The 20,083-nt window shown below is 43.7% G+C and overlaps 1 protein-coding gene across 1 annotated transcript; it reads right to left on the bottom strand.

Moving 5' to 3' along the window:
* Positions 1-6,378: 6,378 nt before the first annotated feature.
* Positions 6,379-15,890, bottom strand: SERTM2 (serine rich and transmembrane domain containing 2). The gene is made up of 2 exons (XM_077185949.1): positions 15,404-15,890; positions 6,379-12,555 (listed from the first exon to the last, which is right to left on the bottom strand). The coding sequence occupies exon 2, from the start codon at positions 11,959-11,961 to the stop codon at positions 11,686-11,688; it is 276 nt and encodes a 91-aa protein (XP_077042064.1). The 5' UTR covers positions 11,962-12,555; positions 15,404-15,890; the 3' UTR covers positions 6,379-11,685.
* Between the last annotated feature and the right edge of the window lie 4,193 nt (positions 15,891-20,083).

Here is a 20,083-nt window from a genome sequence, read left to right on the forward strand (position 1 = left end):
CCTTTTCCTTTTCCTTTTCCTTTTCCTTTTCCTTTTCCTTTTCCTTTTCCTTTTCCTTTTCCTTTTCCTTTTCCTTTTCCTTTTCCTTCTTTCCTTGCTGAAACCAAGAGCTGTTCAGCTGCTGACTGTTTGTGTTCATTAAACAAGTCTTTGTTTGCCAACATTTCCTGTGCCATCTTAAAATGGTGATTAATGGTTAAATCCATGCAAAAGAAGGGCCTTGGTTTTGTTTTTTGATTTGTAAGTGTATCACAGATTGGGCTGATGGCTGAGGGTAGACTGAAGCCCTAAATCTGTTAAAAAGTGGGGTGAAGCATGGCAGATGTACAGACAGCTCAGCTTTATGTGCCTGGCTTGGAAGGTGGAACTATTAGAGCTGAAAAATTCTTCCCACTTCACAGCATGGTCCATGTTTGATCCTTTTGGTGATGGCTCTGAGGTTTCAGTGTGGGTGTGGGCAGCTGGCCACCAGAAATTGGACTGGGGACCCTTGTGGGTTGCTGGGCCACCAGCAGTCAGACAGTGCTGAATTTGACCCCATGCCTGTGCCATGAAGCAAATGGTGTTACTTTTCTGTCCCTTATCAAAGGGATGGAATTGCCTGGCAGCACCCACACTTACATATTGACATAACTTGTGGCATAACTAGTAAAATAAATTAATTTTTCCAAAGGTAATGAGCTTGATATTAAAGAAATGATTCATGCCTAAGATCAAAAGGAAATGTCTTCTGAAGGAGTGTCCCATGTCCCTCCAGGGCCTTAGATTTCTGTCATCATAGGCAAAATCATTCCCTTTGGTTTCTCTGAACCTGGAGTTTTATTTTTTATTTTGTGAGGCAGTGACTCGGTGAGGATTCAGGTAAAATCTTCATTGATTCTGAGATTGGTATTACACAAGGCACTGCTGGGATGTAGTGGTCCCTTACTGTTTTCTGTTTATGAACAACCTACCCCAAGGTGCTAATTAGCTGGAGGAGTTGCATGTACACAGAGCATGGTTTGTTCCTCTGTAAAAATACATTTGGGGTTGATGTGACTTGGCTTAATTGTGAACATCCTCTGTTTTCTGAAATCAGCAAGGTAATAGCAAAATTTTGTGGGACTGGTATTTTTCACCAGTCATTTAAAACCAACTTACAAGTATTTGGTTAATTCTTAATAACAACTATCCTCAATAATGATTTGTTAGATGCAATAAACACATTTAAATATTTTTGTTTATCTTCCACAAAATCAGGCCACATCTTGTTTGCACTCAATAAGATCTGTTCCTAGGGGTTGGTACCTTTGTTCTGTGGTTGTCACCAGCTATTTTCCTGTCCCAGGTGCTGTGCAGGCTGGAAGAAATTCTTCTGTGTGTCTTATTTTGACATACAGATATCATTTGTGCCATGCCAGGTGTTTGTGTTCTGACTTTGAGGATGCCTGAACAAACACAAAGCAAAGCTTGGCTGGTTGTAATCTGTGGCTTCTGAGATTGGGTAATGCAGATGCCTTAAACTGATCTTAAGTTTTATTTTGCTCAGAGGAAGAAGGTTCAAGTCAGACTCAGATGAAAGTCTTGAAGATATTTGTGGGTTCTAGATAATAATGATACATCAATTTTAAATTGAACTGTGTGCTTCAGAAGTGGCTGCAAGAGGAGGAGCCAGCATGATCTCCATGGGTTTATGTAACAAAAATGAACACCAATTACAGTGCATTTTTTCCACTGGGACTTAGCCCATCATTTTGTCTAATTATGGTATGAATCCCACAATGGAGAAACCCTTCCTCTGTATAGAACTAATTCCCCCTAGAAATGCTAAAAATCTTAAAGAACTCCAATTACAATGAATTTTGCAATAGATAAAGAGAGCCTATGCCAGCCACAGGAAAAAAACCCAAAACAACAAAAACCCAAAACCAAACCAAAACCAACCAACCAACCAAAAAAAAAACCCCAAAAAACAAAACAAACCAAAACAAAAAAAACCCCAGAAAAACATGAAGGACTAGCCTAGAGACAAAGAAGGAATGTGTAATAGTTTGTATAAACTCCTCTCATACTTTACCTAGGCTTGTATTAAATAAAGTGACTGATATATGAAATGTTACTGTCAATTGATTGCTGATGGATTTATTGACATACAACCAAGGAATATTGTTGGATTAGAGAAATTTGGGAAGAAAATGGCTGAAAACATGTTCTACACCACTAAGAAATTCTGAGACAATGAGACCAGTGGTTCTGTCACCAGGCATGTTACATCCCAGAATGGCTTGCCTGTGGTCAAGAAGGGAAAATCTCTGATTTCCTCACTCACAGCTCTATTCTTCAGCCCAGTTTCCAGCATTGATTTGACTGGATTTCTGCAGATCTGAGATGGTTCACTAAGCTGCAAAGCTCTGCTGAGGGTTGTTCAAAAGACTGCTGAGGGACAAAAAAGTCAGCAGAGAGAAGAGCTGCAAGGCTTCTTTGGCACAGTGGAGGATGAAAATGGCAAAGATTAGGCTGTGGTCACTCGGGGATGAAAACTCCACATACACATATTTTATTTTGCCTGATGTTCTCTTATGAGTTTAAAACCAGCAGTATTAAATAAAGAGGCAATGTTTAATATTGAAATTGCCTTCCCCAGCTGTCTGGTGAAATTGAATCCAAACTCTTATTTTCCTTCAATAGAAAGCAATATATGTTCATACTTCATAACACTGAATGAAAGATCTTTCAGACTCACTTACAAGAAAGATGAAGCAGCCTTCCCCAGAGCAAGACTGCATTTATTTACAGATTGGTCTGCTAAAAAAACCCAAACCAAATGATTACTGCTGAAAGATGATACCTTGGGATGTGAAAACCTGGTACAGCTGGATCTAATCATGTGGGGCAGTGACAACAGCTCTCAGGCTTCCTGGTTGTAGGGATGTTTGTCCCATTTGTCTTTCCTTCAAGGAAACCATTGAGAGAATTTATACACCCAGAAAGACAAAACCTTGCAACTCTAAGATCTTCCTGCTTCAGTAATGCTGAACTCAAACCATGTAGGAGCAGTGCAGAGAGAGCTGGTTGTTTTCTGCTTATTTTACCTTTTAATTGTATTCAAGATTTTATCTAGATAATTCCTTGCTCTCAGTTTCCTGTGTCCTTCTGGGAGTGGTTGTCACAGTGATGTGCCAAGGAGCAGCAGATGGAATGGGGCAAACTGGGCACAGCCAAGCAGCAGTTCCTGAAGCTGACCCCAGTGGAAGGGGATGCTTGTCCCAAAAGGTTTTCAAAGCAGGGCATAGCTAGAGAAAGCAGCCTCATGGTCTGTCTGCATTCCCAAGTCCTGGGCTGGCAGTGCAGCTTGGACTCCTGCATTTGCTTTGGCTGTTTCTGGTTTCTCAGCTTCTGCTGCCTGCTGAGAGGGAGGGCACCTTGCTCTGAAGTGAGAAATCACTGGGCTTTTTGTCTGATGTATCCTAACATGTATTTTTACTTTCTATGAACATCACTGGCACTCTGCTGTGATTCCTTCCTGTGATTTGCTGTGTGGCTGTTGCGTTTGGATTCAGCTGGACCATGAATAAAACAGTAGGAGAAAGATACAGTCACACATCCACCCACAACAGAGCTTCTTTGGCCTTGCACACCTCCTCCATGGATTAATATTCTCTGTGTCATGGGTACTTGTGTGCCTGCATGAACTGGACACTCTGCCCTAAAGTTTTCATGATTAATATCTTGCTCTGTCCCCTGCTCTCGAGGTGTAAATAATTCTTGTGTTCTCAAGTTTCCTCAGGAGGATTAAAAAAAAAAAAAAAGAGGTAACAATGATGAACTAATCAGTATTCATAAGATGGAAAGACTTATCTGAGCTTTTAAGTGGCAGAAGTGACAGCAAATGCAAAGGTGTTGTCTACAAGCTTTATGTCTGAACTGTGACTTGCTCATGGATATGGAAACAGCTTTCTAGAGAAAGGCCTTCAAGACACCCCACAACTCAAAGTGTGATAAACTTTTCCCAATCTCTTTGTAATTGCTGTTGTCCAGCATGGACCTTGAAGGCACTGTGTTACTCTAATTTTTTAAGATTTTCTAAACTTTCTGATGTTTCCATTCTTGTAACAAACTTTCTCACACGCTTTCTGTAAATAACTTATTGTTTTGCATTCTTTTATAAAAAAAGAGAAATTTAATAAACTGTTAGTTTGTCCAGTGTCATTGGAGAGGTAGCACTTTCACCCTCCAATCCACTGTCACTTTTAGAAATCTATAAATGTTTAAGTCAGAAAATAAAATTCCCTTTTTTCACCTTAAAAACAGCAGTGTGTGAGCATTGTGTTGTTTTGTGTCCTGTAGTGACAGCACTGAATTTCCACAAAAGCAGTTTCCTTTTGGAGACCTTTTTAGAATTCTAAGCTAGCAAAATTAATTTAAAAAGTAAAAATAGAACAAAATCTCACCTAGGCTAAGTATACACTCAGCCTGTCAGCATTTATTTTCTAAATTGCTCTGCAGCAAATTATTATTCATCTGAGCAGTGTGAGTGGAGGGAAGCAGGTCAGCAGAATGATGATGTATCTCCAGTAAATTGATGGATACTTACCAGCAAAAGTCAAACAAAGGAAAAGCAGCCTCAGCACTCTGAGTTTCTTTCTTCCTGTGAAGCTTGCAGAAGTGCATATGGAGAATACTGCTGTGCTGTGGTTATCTGTTACCCATCTCTTCAGTGCTGGTCATGTCTGAAACAATAAACAGCTTGGGAATTCAGGCCAGCATTAGCCCAAACCAGGTGCATTCAGGGTGCTTCCTGCTTTCCTCTGTTTTGTTGGACACAAACAAGGAGAAGAAGAAGAAGAAGAACAAGACGAAGAAGAAGAAGAAGAAGAAGAAGAAGCAGAAGCAGAAGAAGAAGAAGAAGAAGAAGAAGAAGAAGAAGAAGAAGAAGAAGAAAGAAGAAGAAGAAGAAGAAGAAGAAGAAGAAGAAGAAGAAGAAGAAGAAGAAGTCACATTTCTTCCGCTCTAGGTGCCAACATGAAGCGCAAACTGGCGTGGTGTTCCCATCCTGACAGAGTCAGTGCTGAAAGAGCTGTTGGGAGCTTTCCCAGGGTGTGAAAGCATGAAAAATTTGTGAACAACACAAGCCCACGTCAGTTTGATCCTGCAGTGACAAGCTGTAAGATTTGCCACTGAGTCCATTGAATCAACCTCACCCCAGCCCAGATCTGAGCTTCCTGGGGCATTATGTGCTGCTCATGCCCCAGCAACTTGGACAGGTCCTTGTCACCCAAAGATTATGGACTAACATGACAAAAAGTGCTGCATGTAACTGCTGGGAGCATGCATTAATTTGAATTAGGGTTGCTAAGGCATAAGGAGTAAACTGGAAACACTCACTTGTGAGTGAGACAGAATTCTGGTATGGGAAGAAGAATGGGAAGCTGGAGGATGCCAAAGCCTGTGGTACATTCAAATCCAGCTCATGGCTCTGTGTTGTCCTGTAGAGTTTCCCAGTGCAGCACTTGCTTGCCCACACAGTTCAAAGGGCAGCCCAGGGCCAGTTTGCTTCCAAATCTCCCCTGCACTGCAAGGAGGAGCTTCTCTGCCTGTTGTTTGCACACACATGTGAGCAAAATATCACACAGAAATATCCCAGATGGGTCCTACTTGATCCTTCAGCATTGTTGGTTGGATGTGGTTTGGGTCTCTTTTGGTTTTCTTATTTTGTTTTAGGTTTTTTTGTGTTTTGTTTTTGTGTGTGGGTTTTTGTTTTTGTTTGTTTGTTTGTTTGTTTTGATTTGGTTTGGGGTTTTTGGTGGTTTTTGTTGTTTTTGTTTTTAACAAAACTGCATAAATAAATTTCACCCAGTAGCTAAGGGTTTGAGGACTTATAGAGGAACTGGCTTCAGGACAACAGCCCAGTTTAAATAAGATAAATTTATTGCTTGCAGAGAAGAACAGACTTCAAGCATCAAAGAATGTTGCTGAGCTCTCATTTGGCTTTCAGGTGCCTTTTGTTGTTTTGTAATTGATTTTTATTAGATGGTACTGTGGGAGTAGGACTATGGCCATGCAGAGAGAATTAATGCAGAGAGACTCAGCTTAGGAAGTCTGTGGCTATTAGCTTGATCAAATTATACTTTGAAAATGGGTTAATAAATCTAGAGGAGAAGGGAGGGAGGAGAAGGTATTTTGAATTATTCATCATTTGTTTGACAAGTTTACATAGCCATGAAATGCAGGTGGGAGTATAAGGAGTGGGTTATTTATTAATTACATATGAGTTGCACAGACCTTTCCCTCTTGTAGCCAGATCTGCTTTCACAACTTAGCTTTGACTACAGCTGGGCAAATTCTTTTTGCCTTCAGCTGAAGAATTATTCTAAGTACCTTTGAAAAATCCAATCCATCAAAATTCAAATCCAGTTTATTTTTTCACTCTTAACATCAGTCATCTTAGATGACAATTTAACTATTCTTCATAATGAAAGGACTGAGGAGGAAATGTTCATATGTCACATTCTGGAGAGCAAGTGTACAAGAAACCAAATGATCATTGTGGGTTTTTTAGGCTTTATTTTGATTTCTGTGCCCCCAGAATAAACACAGGGAGTTGAAGACTGCTCTTACCCTTGCTGGAACTCCACAACCTTCTGGAAAAGCCTGAGGAAGGTGGAGATCTGAGAGGGCTTTATGGGGTAAGGTTTTGGCAGATGGAATGCATAACATGCAGTTCCTTTTTGTGAACAAATGTGAAATATGTGTCAGGAACCATAACTGAAAATACTTTCTCCAATCCACAAGTATTTGTCTTTTTTCCTTAACATTCTGTGTAGCCTTTTTTTGAGCCCACTGCAAAGATCAAGCAAACTTCACCATCTCCAGCTTTATTTTCCTACCAAAATGTCAACATTTGAGTCTACAGTTCATGCACCAATTGTTTGGGATTTCCCTTTTCCAGATCTATCTGCATCTGAATTGTAGTCATGAATGTCATTGCCCATTTTTTGCAGGGCACATGGATAGACTGTGAACAAACTTTCTTTCCATACCAGAATTTAGCTGAATTATAGACACAACACAAAGATGCCTCTTCTTTGGAAAAAAGTGGAGCCAATCCACGATTTCACTTCCCTTACTGCCCAACCTGTAGAAAAAGCAGATTTGTGGCATTGCCACAGAGGAGTTGTCTGCATGTCTCCTGCTCTCCAGCCTGCCCTAAAGCTGGAGCTGTCTGTCTGTACTTCCCTCCTAAGCAGTTGCCTCATCAGTGGCTGCAGGGTAAGGATATGTTGGGAAATATCAATTCCTAGGGAGGATAAGTCATACATCTAAGTTTCCATTAATGTTGTCCATTAAATGGATGGGTGACTTCACATAATTTTTGGATTTTTAACATTTTTTATTTCTTTTTCAAGTAAAATCTTAAAATGGTCCTTTGGGAAGGATCAAGGATCAGGGTTGATCCTCTGCTGAGTTATGTTGTTTGCAAAATCAAATTTTTCTCTGCAGCTCTGAGAGGGTATTGTGGGATTCACATTCTCTGGAAAGATCCCTTTGCCCAGGATTTTTCTCTTGGGAAGTTGAGAAACCTCAGAAAAAAAGGAAAACAATTCTTATCTCATTTACTTCTGTTTTTTGCTCCTTTGGAATGTGTTTGGAGATTGTTTACCCACAGGTGGTTGTTCCATTGGTTTCATGTGAGTTATTTTGACTCATTGGCCAATCAGGGCCAAGCTGTGTCAAGACTCTGCAAAGTCAGGAGTTTTCATTATAATCTTTTTAGCATTCTGGAAGTGTCCTTTCTGTACTCTTTAGTATAGTATTCTTTAATATAATATAATATAGTATCATAAAATAATAAATTAGCCTTCTGAGAACATGGAGTCAGATGCATCATTCCTCCCTGCCACGGGGGACCCTGCAAATACAACAGGGTATGAAAATATTTACGTTTATTCTGACATAGAGAAGGAACACATTCTGCATATCCACCCTTAAGGGTCTGTTAATACAGAAAATTCATGCTTGTGGATGGAAACCACGTGGGTGAGATTGCTCAATATTTAATCCTGTATGGTTTGGGGAGTCACACCGTACCCCTGACAGCTCCCAGGCTAAGGACCCTGGGAGATTTGGGAGCATTGGTGGTTTTTTGGTGAGAGGAGGCCCTCTCTGGCCTCACAGCCCCACCCAGCAGGGACAGGGATGCTCGGGTGTGTTTTCTGCTCCCTCACAACAACAGGTGGCTGTCCTCCCCCGCAGGCAGGGCGTGGAGGAGGTGAGGAATTTACTCAATACTCCATTTATTCCCAGTGTCTGATGGGAGTAAGGTGGGGGCAAACTGTGCTGGTTCAAGTGATACTCACACAGACTGGTAGAGGGTTTTCTTGCCCACTTGGTTTGGAATAGTGGCACCTCCTGAGCCTTTTTGGGAGCTGGTCCTTCAGACCCACACGTGGGAACGTACAGAGTAGTCAGTGACTCAGCATTGGTAGCACTGTGCCTCTTTATATTTTGTAAAAAAATCCCATTTTCTATAGCACATGGACAAGTGGGAAGGGAACAGCCTGCAGGAGGGGAAGGGTATGGCTGTGAGACCTGCAGTGTTCCAAGATGCAGCCAAAGTTCCAAAAGATGCTCCAAAACTGTGCAAAAGTTCCAGTAACCACTTCTGAAAGCCAAAGAATGCCAAACTCCACTAGAGGCCACTCACCAAACACAGAGCAGCACATCCAAACATTCTCACTTCCCAGACACATCTCTCAGGTCTGGACACTGCAGATGATAATGAAAAGAGAGGAAAGGCATTCTTCTATTTCTCAGTGGGAAAAGTTTTAAAATATACTGGCATTTTGCAGACAAATGAGGCACCCTGAGTGCCACTGTAGATGTGTCAAGTGGGACAGAGGCTTTATGTGAAATCAAGCTTTGGAAAGGAAAACTTGTCATTTTCCTGTGAGAAAATAGGGCAGCCTTCCATAAGAGTACTTCATAAAAATACCCAGTCTGCCCAAATTTACCATTTGATATATAAAGAGATTACTCATTTATTTAAAGGATAGTTACTGAATAAGTTTTAAAGTGTTGTGAGACTCTTGTGAATTAACATTCCTTAATGTGATGGAAAGAAGCTCAATCCTGACCTGAACTTCAGGGGCCATTTGGGCTGAGAGCAGAGCACTCAGAATTTGATACTGTCATTTTCCATCAGTAGGTCTGATATTGTATATCAATAAAAGTCTGTCAATAAAAGCTGAGCCTGTCCTGCAGACTCTTGGATACAAGGCTTTTCTGCAGATAGCTGTGCTGGGAAGCTAATGTGGTTTGGTTGCTGATTTAGTAAGTTAGAACAGGTAAGTGGTAGCTTTTGAATGGAGAACTTTTCCAGGGTAAGTCAGATGCTGAGCCTGGGCTGAGCTGCCTCATGATGGCTCAATGAGTGACACATACCAAACCAATTTGAGCAGCATGGATTTTTGTTAATTTTAAATGTCATTGTCTAACTCAGTAGCCATCTGTCTTAGTTGGATTAATATCCTAATCATCACCAAAAAAATTTGGCTCTTGTGCAGTACTGAGAGTCGAGGAGCCAACCTTCAGATGCTGTGTGATCCTGCCTGGTGTTGTCCCCATAGAGGATAACCTGCATCCTGCCATTTTTCCAGGGAAACACAGCCAAGCATGGCATGGAGAGACACTGCTGAGAGTGAATGTTTTGCTGTGTTCCCTCACAAAATCACTGTTCTGGTTCACTGTCCCAAGCAAGGCTGGACAGGGCTTGGAGCAGCCTGGGATAGTGGAAGGTGTCCCTGCCTATGGCAGGGGGTGGAACAAGGTGATCTTTAAGGTCCTTTCTAACCCAAACCATTCTGGGATTCTGATTCACAGGGGTTAATGAAGTAAAAAGGAATTATTCAGCATAAGGAAGCAATGTTTAAATGGTTTTGTACTCAATACATCAGTGAGAAGTTGCACTAATCCTGCCCACAGATCCAGTGTATCCAGGGGGGATTTTACCTGTCATTCTGCTTCCTCCCCAACCATCTGTAAAAGTCCAGATATTCCCAGTCCAAACAGCTCACCCAGACCTTCAAAGGGAAGCAAAAAAACCTGTTGTACACAGAGCATTTGAAGAAAAAGTTCATGCTACTATCACAGGCCCATGTGACAGTGTCTTCTCTAATTTTGCACTGGGTTTCTGTGAGGACTTCACACTTTCCAAGCCCTTGGAGAGAGGAGAATTGGCAAATAAGAGTGTATGTACGTGTGGAAAACATCCAGGGGATTTTATTGCTGAACTGGAGCTGGACTGTAATAAAGTGGATAAGCTGTGTAAAATACCTGCCCTTTAGAGATGTGGCTGAAACAATTCACTGAAGGTTTTGCTGTGAGAGGCAGTGGCTCTCCCAGGAGTGCTTTCCCATATTTGGTTCCATCTTTTCCATCCACAGCAGCAAAGGCTACCTCTGTACGTCACTCATAGGGCTGGGTCAGATTGTTGTTCCATAAATCCAAATAAACATTTCTTTCCCCTGTGAGATTCCATCAGGAATTTGAATCCAATCATATCTTTCAGTGCTCAGTGAGTTTATTTTCCATCTGCATGTTCCCTGTTAGTCTGTGTCCAAAGCTGTTCCCACTATTCCTTATTGCAGTGCCAGGCCTGGGCATCTCCTCAGCTTTCTTTGGAGGAAAACAAATGAAAAATCTTTGGAAGAACTCATCTGTCTTTTGAGGAAGAAAACCCAATACAGATATGAGAGAACATGTTATTATGAACTGGGGTCTGTTAGGAGAGCAATGTCAATTGGGCTCCCAAAACTTACACTGCATTTTAATTACTGAGTGATACTGGGGAGCCTAAAAGCATGGGAGCATAAAATGTTTGCATTCAGCTCAGTTCATATAAAGCAGGACTAAGGAAGAGGTAGAGTGTCTTATAAGTTTTTTAATCTCATTTCCTGCTGCTGCTGCTTCTTTTTATTTTAAACCTTGCTTAAATTTTGGCTTTATTCTCTTTCCTCTTTAAAGTTCTGTCTCTTTTTGATATCTCTGAATAATTTTTTATTTTTTTATTTTAAACCTTGCTTAAATTTTGGCTTTATTCTCTTTCCTCTTTAAAGTTCTGTCTCTTTTTGATATCTCGTGTGCAACTATTCACTAAATGGGTTCTAATGTCAGAAATACATAGTTCCAGCAGGTGATGAAACATTTCTATATTTGTGAAGCTCCATTGTTTAATTACCATTCAAGTGAAAGAGAACAATTTAATGTTTTCCCTCTTGAATGGGAGAAATGCCTGAGAATTTTCAAACCACCAACAATTCCTGTGTGTGCCCTGTGGGCTCTTCGCACTTACACCACTTCAGCTTTGTTGGTTCAGAGAGAGAGGTCAGCAAACACAGGCTCCAGGACACATTCTGCTATGTTTCTCTGGGTTTTTGGCTGTCATTAATGTGGCTTTTCCCATCTTCTGCAAGGTTTTTAGAGGGGTGTGAGCCTTTCCTGGCAGCAGCAGGTTTCTGTGATGTCCATTTTATGGAGGCTGCTGCAGACATGCTGCCTGTGGTGCCAACAGCCAGCAACACCCTCCAGATGCTGCTGAGGCTTTGCAAGAACTTGTGGGGCTCAACAGGCAGCCAGAGCTTCTGTCCACCACCTTTGCTGCACAAAAACCACCTTTCCCAAGCACGGAGCCCTCTTTGCTGGGGTTCCCTACGTGGTGGGGATCCTGCTGTGCATCTCCACGTCTGTGAAGTGCTGCACGTTCTCAGTGCTCTCTGGGGAGGTGATGGGGGACACAACGTGCTTCAGGCGCAGGAGCATGGAGAAGAGCAGGATCAGGAGGAGAGCCAGGAGGGTGAGGAACAGCCCCACGTACACATAGAGGCCAGAATATTTGTCTGCTGTTGTGTCTACTTCAGTAGCCAGAGTTGGAAGGTGGACACGGCCAGTCAGGTTTCCGCGGAACTTGAAGTAAATCTCAGTCATTGCTCTCTGTCAGCTTTGGTCCATTTTCTGTATTTACCTTCAGATCTCCTGTCTCCCCTCACCAGACTCACAGAGGAGGTTCAGGAGAGGAAACTCAGCACAGATGGCAGGATGGCTTCAGCAGGAGCTGCTCCATCCCCTCGGTGTCGAGGCTGCTGCTCACACAACTGAGCACGCTGGGAGGGACAGGCCTGTGCAGACCATTTTGCACCTTGCTGTCATAATGACAACGAGCATCACACTCCTGCTTTGCACTTCCTCCTGGCTTTTATTTCATCCTAAAAATACTTTGGGCCTCCTTTTGCTAGGTCACCTCCTTTGGATGGTGGAAAGCTTTGGTTCCTCTCTCAAGCGGAGCTGCGAAGGTTGGCACAGCTTTGGTCTTTGCAAGTGTTGTTTTTTCCAGACAGACTGAGCAATCAGCTTTCTGCCAGCTTCTCTCTCCCACAGCAGGTGGTTTATCCTTGGGTGAGCTGGGGAAGGTTGTTTTCTGCTTTGCCAAACGTCTGGAAGGATCTCTTCTCTCCTAATTCAGGGGCTTAAGGAGTCTGGAGTTCTGAGTTTCTCATTAGGAACGGTCAAAAAGTCAGATTTCTAAAAGGAAAAAAGTGTGAGAGAGAGAAATGACACCAGGTACCAAAATAGCCTAGCCTGGATGTGGTATCTTTAGAGCAAATAGATAAGAAAACCCCTGTCATGCTCCTGGGAGACACTCTGAGATGAGGAGAAGCACTGAGTATTTAACTTTAGAAAAACACAGTGCAAATCTAATTGTTATGTCCTCTCTGGTAACACATTTTAAGGGTACAAGAAGGCCCCCCAAGCTGTGCAATCAGATGTCAGAGAGGAAGGGGAGATATGAATCCAATCAGTGTTTTTCACCATGTGTCTCATTTATTGTGTATCAGCACCCTCTTTTTCTGATGCTGGGTGCAGCTGGCAGCTGTCCAGAGCCCTCCCTGTCCCCCTGGAGCAACTCTGCTGCAGGATGGGACACTTCCCTCTCCTCCTGGCAGCACAACTTACTAGAAATTGGGGGAATCTTAATATTTTTGCAGTTTCAGTTCTTCCAGCTGGAAACAGAAATGAAAAATCTGAAATTTCACTGTAAATGGTGCACTCAAAAGCATAATGTTCTGCTCTGATAAGACCAGAATTTTGGTTTTAGCTGAAACAAAAATGGAAGCACTGAACAAACTGATGCAATGATTTATAATGTCCACTGCCTATAAACCTACATGAGATGTAAATAGAGTAATATTAACATGGTAATATACTATGATAATCAGAATAAATGAAACATTAGGTCAATATGATAAAAGCTCTGACACATTTCACTTAAATGACAAATTGCTGCAAAACATTTTGACTTTCAAGGGACTCAAACTTTCACTACAAGCAAGAAAAACCTGCTTTGGCTCATGGGATGAGGAAATATCTGATTTGCTGAGTTTTGGAGAAGGGACTTGGGGGCTTGGACACACTTTGCCTCCCAGCTCCTTCTTCAGGACCGAAGCATTTGGGCTCAGTGTTCTTCCAGGGGCTGGCCCAGCCCCTCTGGAGCCAGTTACTCTGGCAGAGGCCTTGGTGCTGATGCAGAGGTTTGGGCAGGGCAGCCAGGCCCTTTTGCTCTCAGTTACAGGGCAATAACCGTGATTTTCACACTTGGAATCTATAAATGGAAATTCTTCTCCTGTGAAGAATATTCTCATGTAACACAGCAGGTGGGAAATAGAGGGTGTGAAGGTAACTGTATTAAATTCTGTTCTTACAATATGATTTCTGTGCTGATAATGAAGTGCAAGCAGCCTGGAATCTGACACTTGTGTGAGTTAAAGCACAGAGCCATGTCTTTGCCCATCCCATCTGCTCTGCTGCTGAGAGAAAAAGCCAGAGCTGGTTTCTCTCCTTAACGAGCAGACAGCCTAATGGCTTTATATCCTTCATAAAATTAGACTGCAGAATGCTAAGGACATTAGTCTGAAGTTCAATAATTAACTACAAACCAAGATGCTGAATTAGTAAAGCTCAGCTGGGTATTTATTGAAAAAATGAGCAGATTAATAGTAAGAAGTATTAGCAATGGGAAGCTGGCACTGTTTGGGGTTTTTTAGGCTCAACTATAGATTTGTCAGGAGCAATCAACTATTCAGACTATTGAAAGCTGCAACATTAACTGCATCTTCTCCAGAAATGAGCCAGAAATAATTCAATAGCTCCAGGCAACCCCAAAGATTTTTTGCTTTTCAATCTACCAATTATCCCATTGAGCACATCTCTTTGGATACCATTAGATTCAGATTTCGTACACTTCCCTTTAAGGAAGAGAAGCTGAATGACTGTAGAGACCAATATGATGTGAAAATAAGTGGTAGACAATAATTCTGTGTGTAAAGCAGGTCAGACTATAGCTGTGTATGACTCATATTAGAGGAGGCAGAACCTCACTGGTTACCACGAGGAGCCCTCAAGTTCATGGACACAGGAGCATTCCCTGTGATCTCAGTTTCCAAGATTCAGTCATTCTCTGGCTGAACAATGCTCCAATTCTGAGCAATCACTGGTGCTCCGTGGGTGCAGACTGATTCCAAGCAGACACTTGGGATTTTTTTATCAGTTTGTGGCTTTCTTTAATCAGGAATTAAAAAAACCCAAACCCAACACATTTCATTTAATAAAAATCTGCAATGAAAATAGAAGCCTTCATACACAACAGGAGAAGGGTTTTTTCCCACAGTGTGTCTCTGAGCCAGGAAATTCATCAGCCAAAACTTCATGGGCACTGACATTAGCAGCCTCCCACTGCAGCTCTCAGGGTGTGGGGAGCTTCAGCTCTGGGGAGCATTTATGAAGCCTGCATTGCTCTACTCTGCACCTTTGGAGCTCACAGGGGAGCAGAAAGAAAGATTTTCCCCAAACTCTGCACACAGGCAGTACAAACTGATCCTGCAGCTGCAGTAAATGTTTTTGTCTTGCCCACCTGCTTCCTTCTACTCCCGTGCTCAGTGTGAGCACCACTTGCCAGCACAGCACCTCTGCAAGGGCAGGCAACTTTCCTGAGCTCCCCTTGGCCTCTCCAACAAACAGGTAAGTGGGACAAAATGGAACAATTCCTTGTGTAGCTTCTTCGAGTGCACCCAACTGGCTGGCAAGTACAGGATGGTTTGGGGTTGAACACACAGCACCAGGTGTGTTCTGTCCAGGTCACCTTTACAGAAAAATATCAGCACTGATAAACACCAAAAACCCCATCAAAACTATCAATTCCATCCATGGCTTGCATTTTCTCCCTCAGATCCAGGGAGGGTCTGGAGGGGACAAGAAAGGCAGGGGGGTGATTGTGTCTCCTCTTCTAGAGGCAGAGGAGATATTTTGTTCTCATGCTGAACACGTGTGAGGGTGCTGGCCGTGCTGGTGCACAGGGAGAATAAAGCACAGTTACCTTTCAGAGCCGGCAGCAGGGCTGGGACGAGGCTCCAGAGTCCCTGCTCCACACCAGGAGCTCGCTGCTGGTGTCCCCGGGAGCATCTCCTCGGTGGGATCTGTGCAGAAGGCTCTGCTGTCCTGGCGCCACGACCGTGCCCTGCAGCCCAGCGCACTTTTCCTCCTCTGCTGTGGATCTCCGAGGCAGGGGTGGCTCTGAAATCCCGACCCTGGGATGGCACCAGGGCAGGGTGGCTCTGCTGATGGATGGAGGGCACTGCTGGTGATGGGCACGGCTGATGAAGGAGGGCACGGCTGATGAAGGAGGGCACGGCTGATGAAGGAGGGCACCTCTTGGTCTCTGCAGGGGCAGGGCAAGGGCCGAGGAGCTGCTCTGGCTGAGCTGCTGTGGGATGGAGGCAAACAGAGCCTCCCTCCCTCCCTCCTTCCCTCGGCAGCACCAGGAGGGGATGAGCCGAGCTCCGGCTCCGAGCGAAGGGAGGGACGCTCTGAGCTCAGCTCGCTGCAAAGTTTGTGCGAGGCTCGCTTTAACTCCTTCTCTCTCGGTTTAACCCTTTCTCTCTCCGTTTAACTCTTTCTCCCTCTCTCTAACCCTTTCTCCCTCTCTCTAACCCTTTCTCTCTCCGTTTAACTCTTTCTCTCTCGCTTTAACTCTTTCTCCCTCTCTTTAACCCTTTCTCTCTCCGTTTACTCTTTCTCTCTCGCTTTAACCCTTTCGTGCTCGCAAGGCTGCGCTGCCCGCTGGTTGAGGAGTGAGACATCACCCTGGAGGGCAGCTTAGCCGTTCCTCTCATTTTCTGGGACGTTCAAAGTTTGGGGTTTTTTTGTTTGTTTTGTGCCTCCTGGTGAGGGCTCCTAACCCCTCCATTAATCTGATCAGTCCTGACTCCTACTTCTGTCCCTTCCAGTCCTTGCCACAGGAATCACAATACTCCTCACAGACCGTAACCTTAACTCCACATTCTTCGACCCTGCAGGGGGAGGAGAGCCTATCCTATGCATCCTGTCTGGAGCACGGACAAGGGTCACCTTCCAGCCCTCAGGACAGTCCCCAAGCGTTGCTCTTTGGCCGTGCAGCTTTGGGTGCATTTTTGTCCCTGTGCCTGCTGGTTGGTGGTTTGGGAAGGGCTATGTTGAGTTTACAGGTCCTGCCCCCCGCCTCTGAGTAGCTTGGAATTGCAAGAATAAGCATAACCCCAACCCTGCAGTGCTGTGGGCAAAAATGATTTTTGCCAGTTTACGAATGTGTGAAGCACAAAAGAGAAATGTACAGACACAGAAATGAGGCAGGAGGAGCCAGGGCTGGATCCCTCTCACTGCCACACATGGATCCCTCTCACTGCCACACCTCCCAACCTGCATTTCATCACCTTCCCAGGCTGACAGAGCGGGGATGTTCTGTGACAGATGCCGCTTTGGGATGCACTGCAGCTGTCCCCAAGGTGTCCCCAGCACAGGAGATGCAGTTTGCAGCTCTAAGCACTCAGCTTGGGCAGCTGTAATTCATGTGCCCATGTCCCTGTGCCCCAGCAAGGGCTGGAGACACCTTCATGGGGTGAACCTCACCCACAGCCCCACTCTGACCTCTGGGCTTGTGGAAGTTCCCAGTTGTTGTTCATGGCCTGTGTTTGGGCACTGGAAACGAGCTTCCCCTCTGAAAAGTAGGTCCTGCACAGGGGTTTTGGGAAGACCTGTTAATTCTCTGTCTCTGCAGCTTTCTGTGTGACAAAATAGAGACATTTAATCTCCAAACTGTCTCCTAGAATAGCTTTCCCTCTCTGGTTCCCCATGGCCACAGCCTGAGCAGAGGGGCCAAAGGGTAATGAAAGCCAGAGCTGCACAGCTCTTTCATCCTCCTGGGATGCATTATAAATCCATCTCTCCAAAGGCTCTTCAGTCTCTGGAGCTCACAAGCACAGTGTATTATTACAATGCAGCACTCTTTAGATAAATAAAACATAGTCCCTTAAAAGAAAGCCCAATTCCTCCATGCTTCTGTGCAGGGATGAACTCTGTAAACTAAGACATAAAAGGCAGCTTTGACTGCTGATTTTAGTTCATATTTCCTTTGTTGCAATATCAAGTGCTGTCCCCAGAATTGCAGTCTATGCCACCATTCCCTGCTAGGCACATAGGAATGAAAGTGCAGTGGTAAAGCAGAAGGAAGATTGTGTATTTTTCCCCTGGAATTGCTACAATTGCTGCTTTACCAACAAACCACCTCCAAACCCTTGGTACACATCCTTGTATTTAAGAAGAAAGAAGTGAGAGCTCTGTTTAAGCAGGAATTATGTTGCTGGTTGAATTTATGAGACCCAGAAGAGACAGATATGTTGAAACCTTGCATCCTTGCTTGCTCTGTAATGCTAATGAGCAGTGCTGAAATGAAAGGCTCTCTCCCTGTCCATGCCATCCAGCTTCTCTGCTCAGCTTTTTTTCCCCCCCTTTGTTGATTTTGCAGTAAATTATCTCTCCCTTTTGTAGGACCAAGCTGCTGCTTGCTGGGTGGGTGCACTTGGATTTCTTGTTTGTTTTGTAGCAGGGTATAATAATGACAGATGAATTTTAAATACTGCCACAATTTATACCAGCTGAGGCTGATGAATACTTGACTGAATGATTGCTGAGTTCCCAAATTGTTGAGAAGTATGTAAATTTTTGGGACAATCAGTGACAAATTTGTGTTACATAGAATAAAGGTGCACAAACTCCCTTGGAGATACTCAGAGATATGACCCCAGGGAATGTATATTTTTAAACAGCCTTTGGGAATTTAGGGACAAAACCCCAGGGAGCTTGTTGGACTCTTTCCTTTGCACCATTTGGCCTGTGTCTCAAGCTTTTAATCAGGTCATTTTACACATCTTTCTCATAACGATCCCCACCAGTCTTAGAGTGAAATTTGGGTTTAAGAAGCAAACAAGATCTCTGCATGATTGTTAGTGAGTATAATCTGTGTGTCCCTATAGGCATTCTTGTGTTACCCTAACTCATGGATCCCATGAACAGAGTAAATGCATAATTTGGGTCTTTAAAATTTCCTCTCAGTGCAGCTGCAGTGACTGGGGACATGCTGAAGCAAGGGGTAGCTGTTTGTCTTGGCACACTGGGATCTGTTTTTGTTCTAATATGTTTTGTTCTGTACCACAAGCAGGCTTGTAGAGCACGTACAAAGACATGTTCTGGTAGGCTTTGAACCAGGGGTCTCTAAAGGAGGGAATTTAAAATATAAATAAATAAATATTAAATATTCAGGTTCCTGTGAAATGTGTCCAGCTGCCACCAGCTTTGAGGAGAAACCACACAGTGCAAGGGGTGGCAACCCTGAAAGCAAAGACATTTTCCTCAGGCTTGTTCCTTGCTTAGGCCCCAGCCAAATGTACTGACTTCTCTCTGTCTCTTTTCTTTTTCATGAAAAAGGAGAAATTATTGGTCCCTCCCCCCTCCAAGGGCTACACAAATGCAGTGGTCATGTGCCCCCTGCTCCAGCAGCACCCTTTCCCTCCATGCATTCCCACACAATCTCCTTTTCTCCAGCACACTGAGTCTGAAAATGCTCATGAGTTTGGGCTGAAAGAGTTTTCTTGCTTTGAAAGGCTCTGGGGCTGTTTTGACAATTTGGCTTTGTTTGGAACTTCATCATGGCAATGCTTCAGTTTATTTATAGAAACTTAGTCTCCCACAGATGACTGAAGAAATTCAGTGTTGTCTGATGTTGCTGCTAATTTTTAGGAACGTTTCTAATTTGATTTACAGTTGTCAGTGAAGGGCTGCATTGTTCTGCACCGAATTCTGTCTGGAACAGCCCTGAGCTTCATTTTTGTGAGTGAGCTTGTGGGGAAGGCATTGCATGTCCCCAGCATGGCATTAGCCCCATTTGCAGAAGGATAAGTCAGTGAGGGCTGGCTCAGGTAGGGCCAGCTGGCAGTGAACAGGGTCCCTTTGGAGCAGGGGGTGTTTGGGAAGCAGATTCCAGCAGGATCCAAGCCACAAGTTCATGTCAGCCACCCTCCATCAAGATCCCACATGGATCACGTGGGCCTTGGCACAAATTTATTGCAAAATAAACAGATCTTGTGTTCTCCAGCCTACAGTCTGGAATATTATTATTATTGTTTCTCCTGAAGTAGGATAGTTCTTGCAGTAGTGCCTATTTTTAAGGGAGTTCAGCACAAACTCCAGATGCAGGAGCTTCATGCAGGTCTGGAGAAACTTTGAGATGTGCTGATCCTTTGGTTTTGCTAAAATACAACCTGAGAGGTAACAGTGAGCCACTGTGCTTCAGTCACTGAGAATGGGTGTGCCATTCACATTCTCTGGAAAAATCCCTTGGCCCAGGATTGTTGTCCTGGGAAACTGAGAGGCCTCAGAGAAAAGGAAAACAATTCTTATCTCATTTGCTTCTCCTGTGTTGTGCTCACATGTGGAATGTGTTTGGAGGTTGTTTACCCACAGGTGATTGTTCCATTGCATTCTGCTGGGAGTTGTTTTCATTCTTTGGCCAATCAGGGCCAAGCTGTGTTGGGGCTCTGGAAAGAGTCAGGAGTTTTCATTATTATCTTTCTAACATTCAGTAAGTGTCCTTTCTGTATTCTCTAGTAGAGTATTCTTTAATACAATATTGTATAATAAAGTAATAAATTGGCCTTCTGGGAACATGGAGTCAGATGCATCATTG

The sequence above is a fragment of the Agelaius phoeniceus genome, chromosome 14 (assembly GCF_051311805.1).
Source record: "Agelaius phoeniceus isolate bAgePho1 chromosome 14, bAgePho1.hap1, whole genome shotgun sequence".
Classification (NCBI taxonomy): domain Eukaryota; kingdom Metazoa; phylum Chordata; class Aves; order Passeriformes; family Icteridae; genus Agelaius; species Agelaius phoeniceus.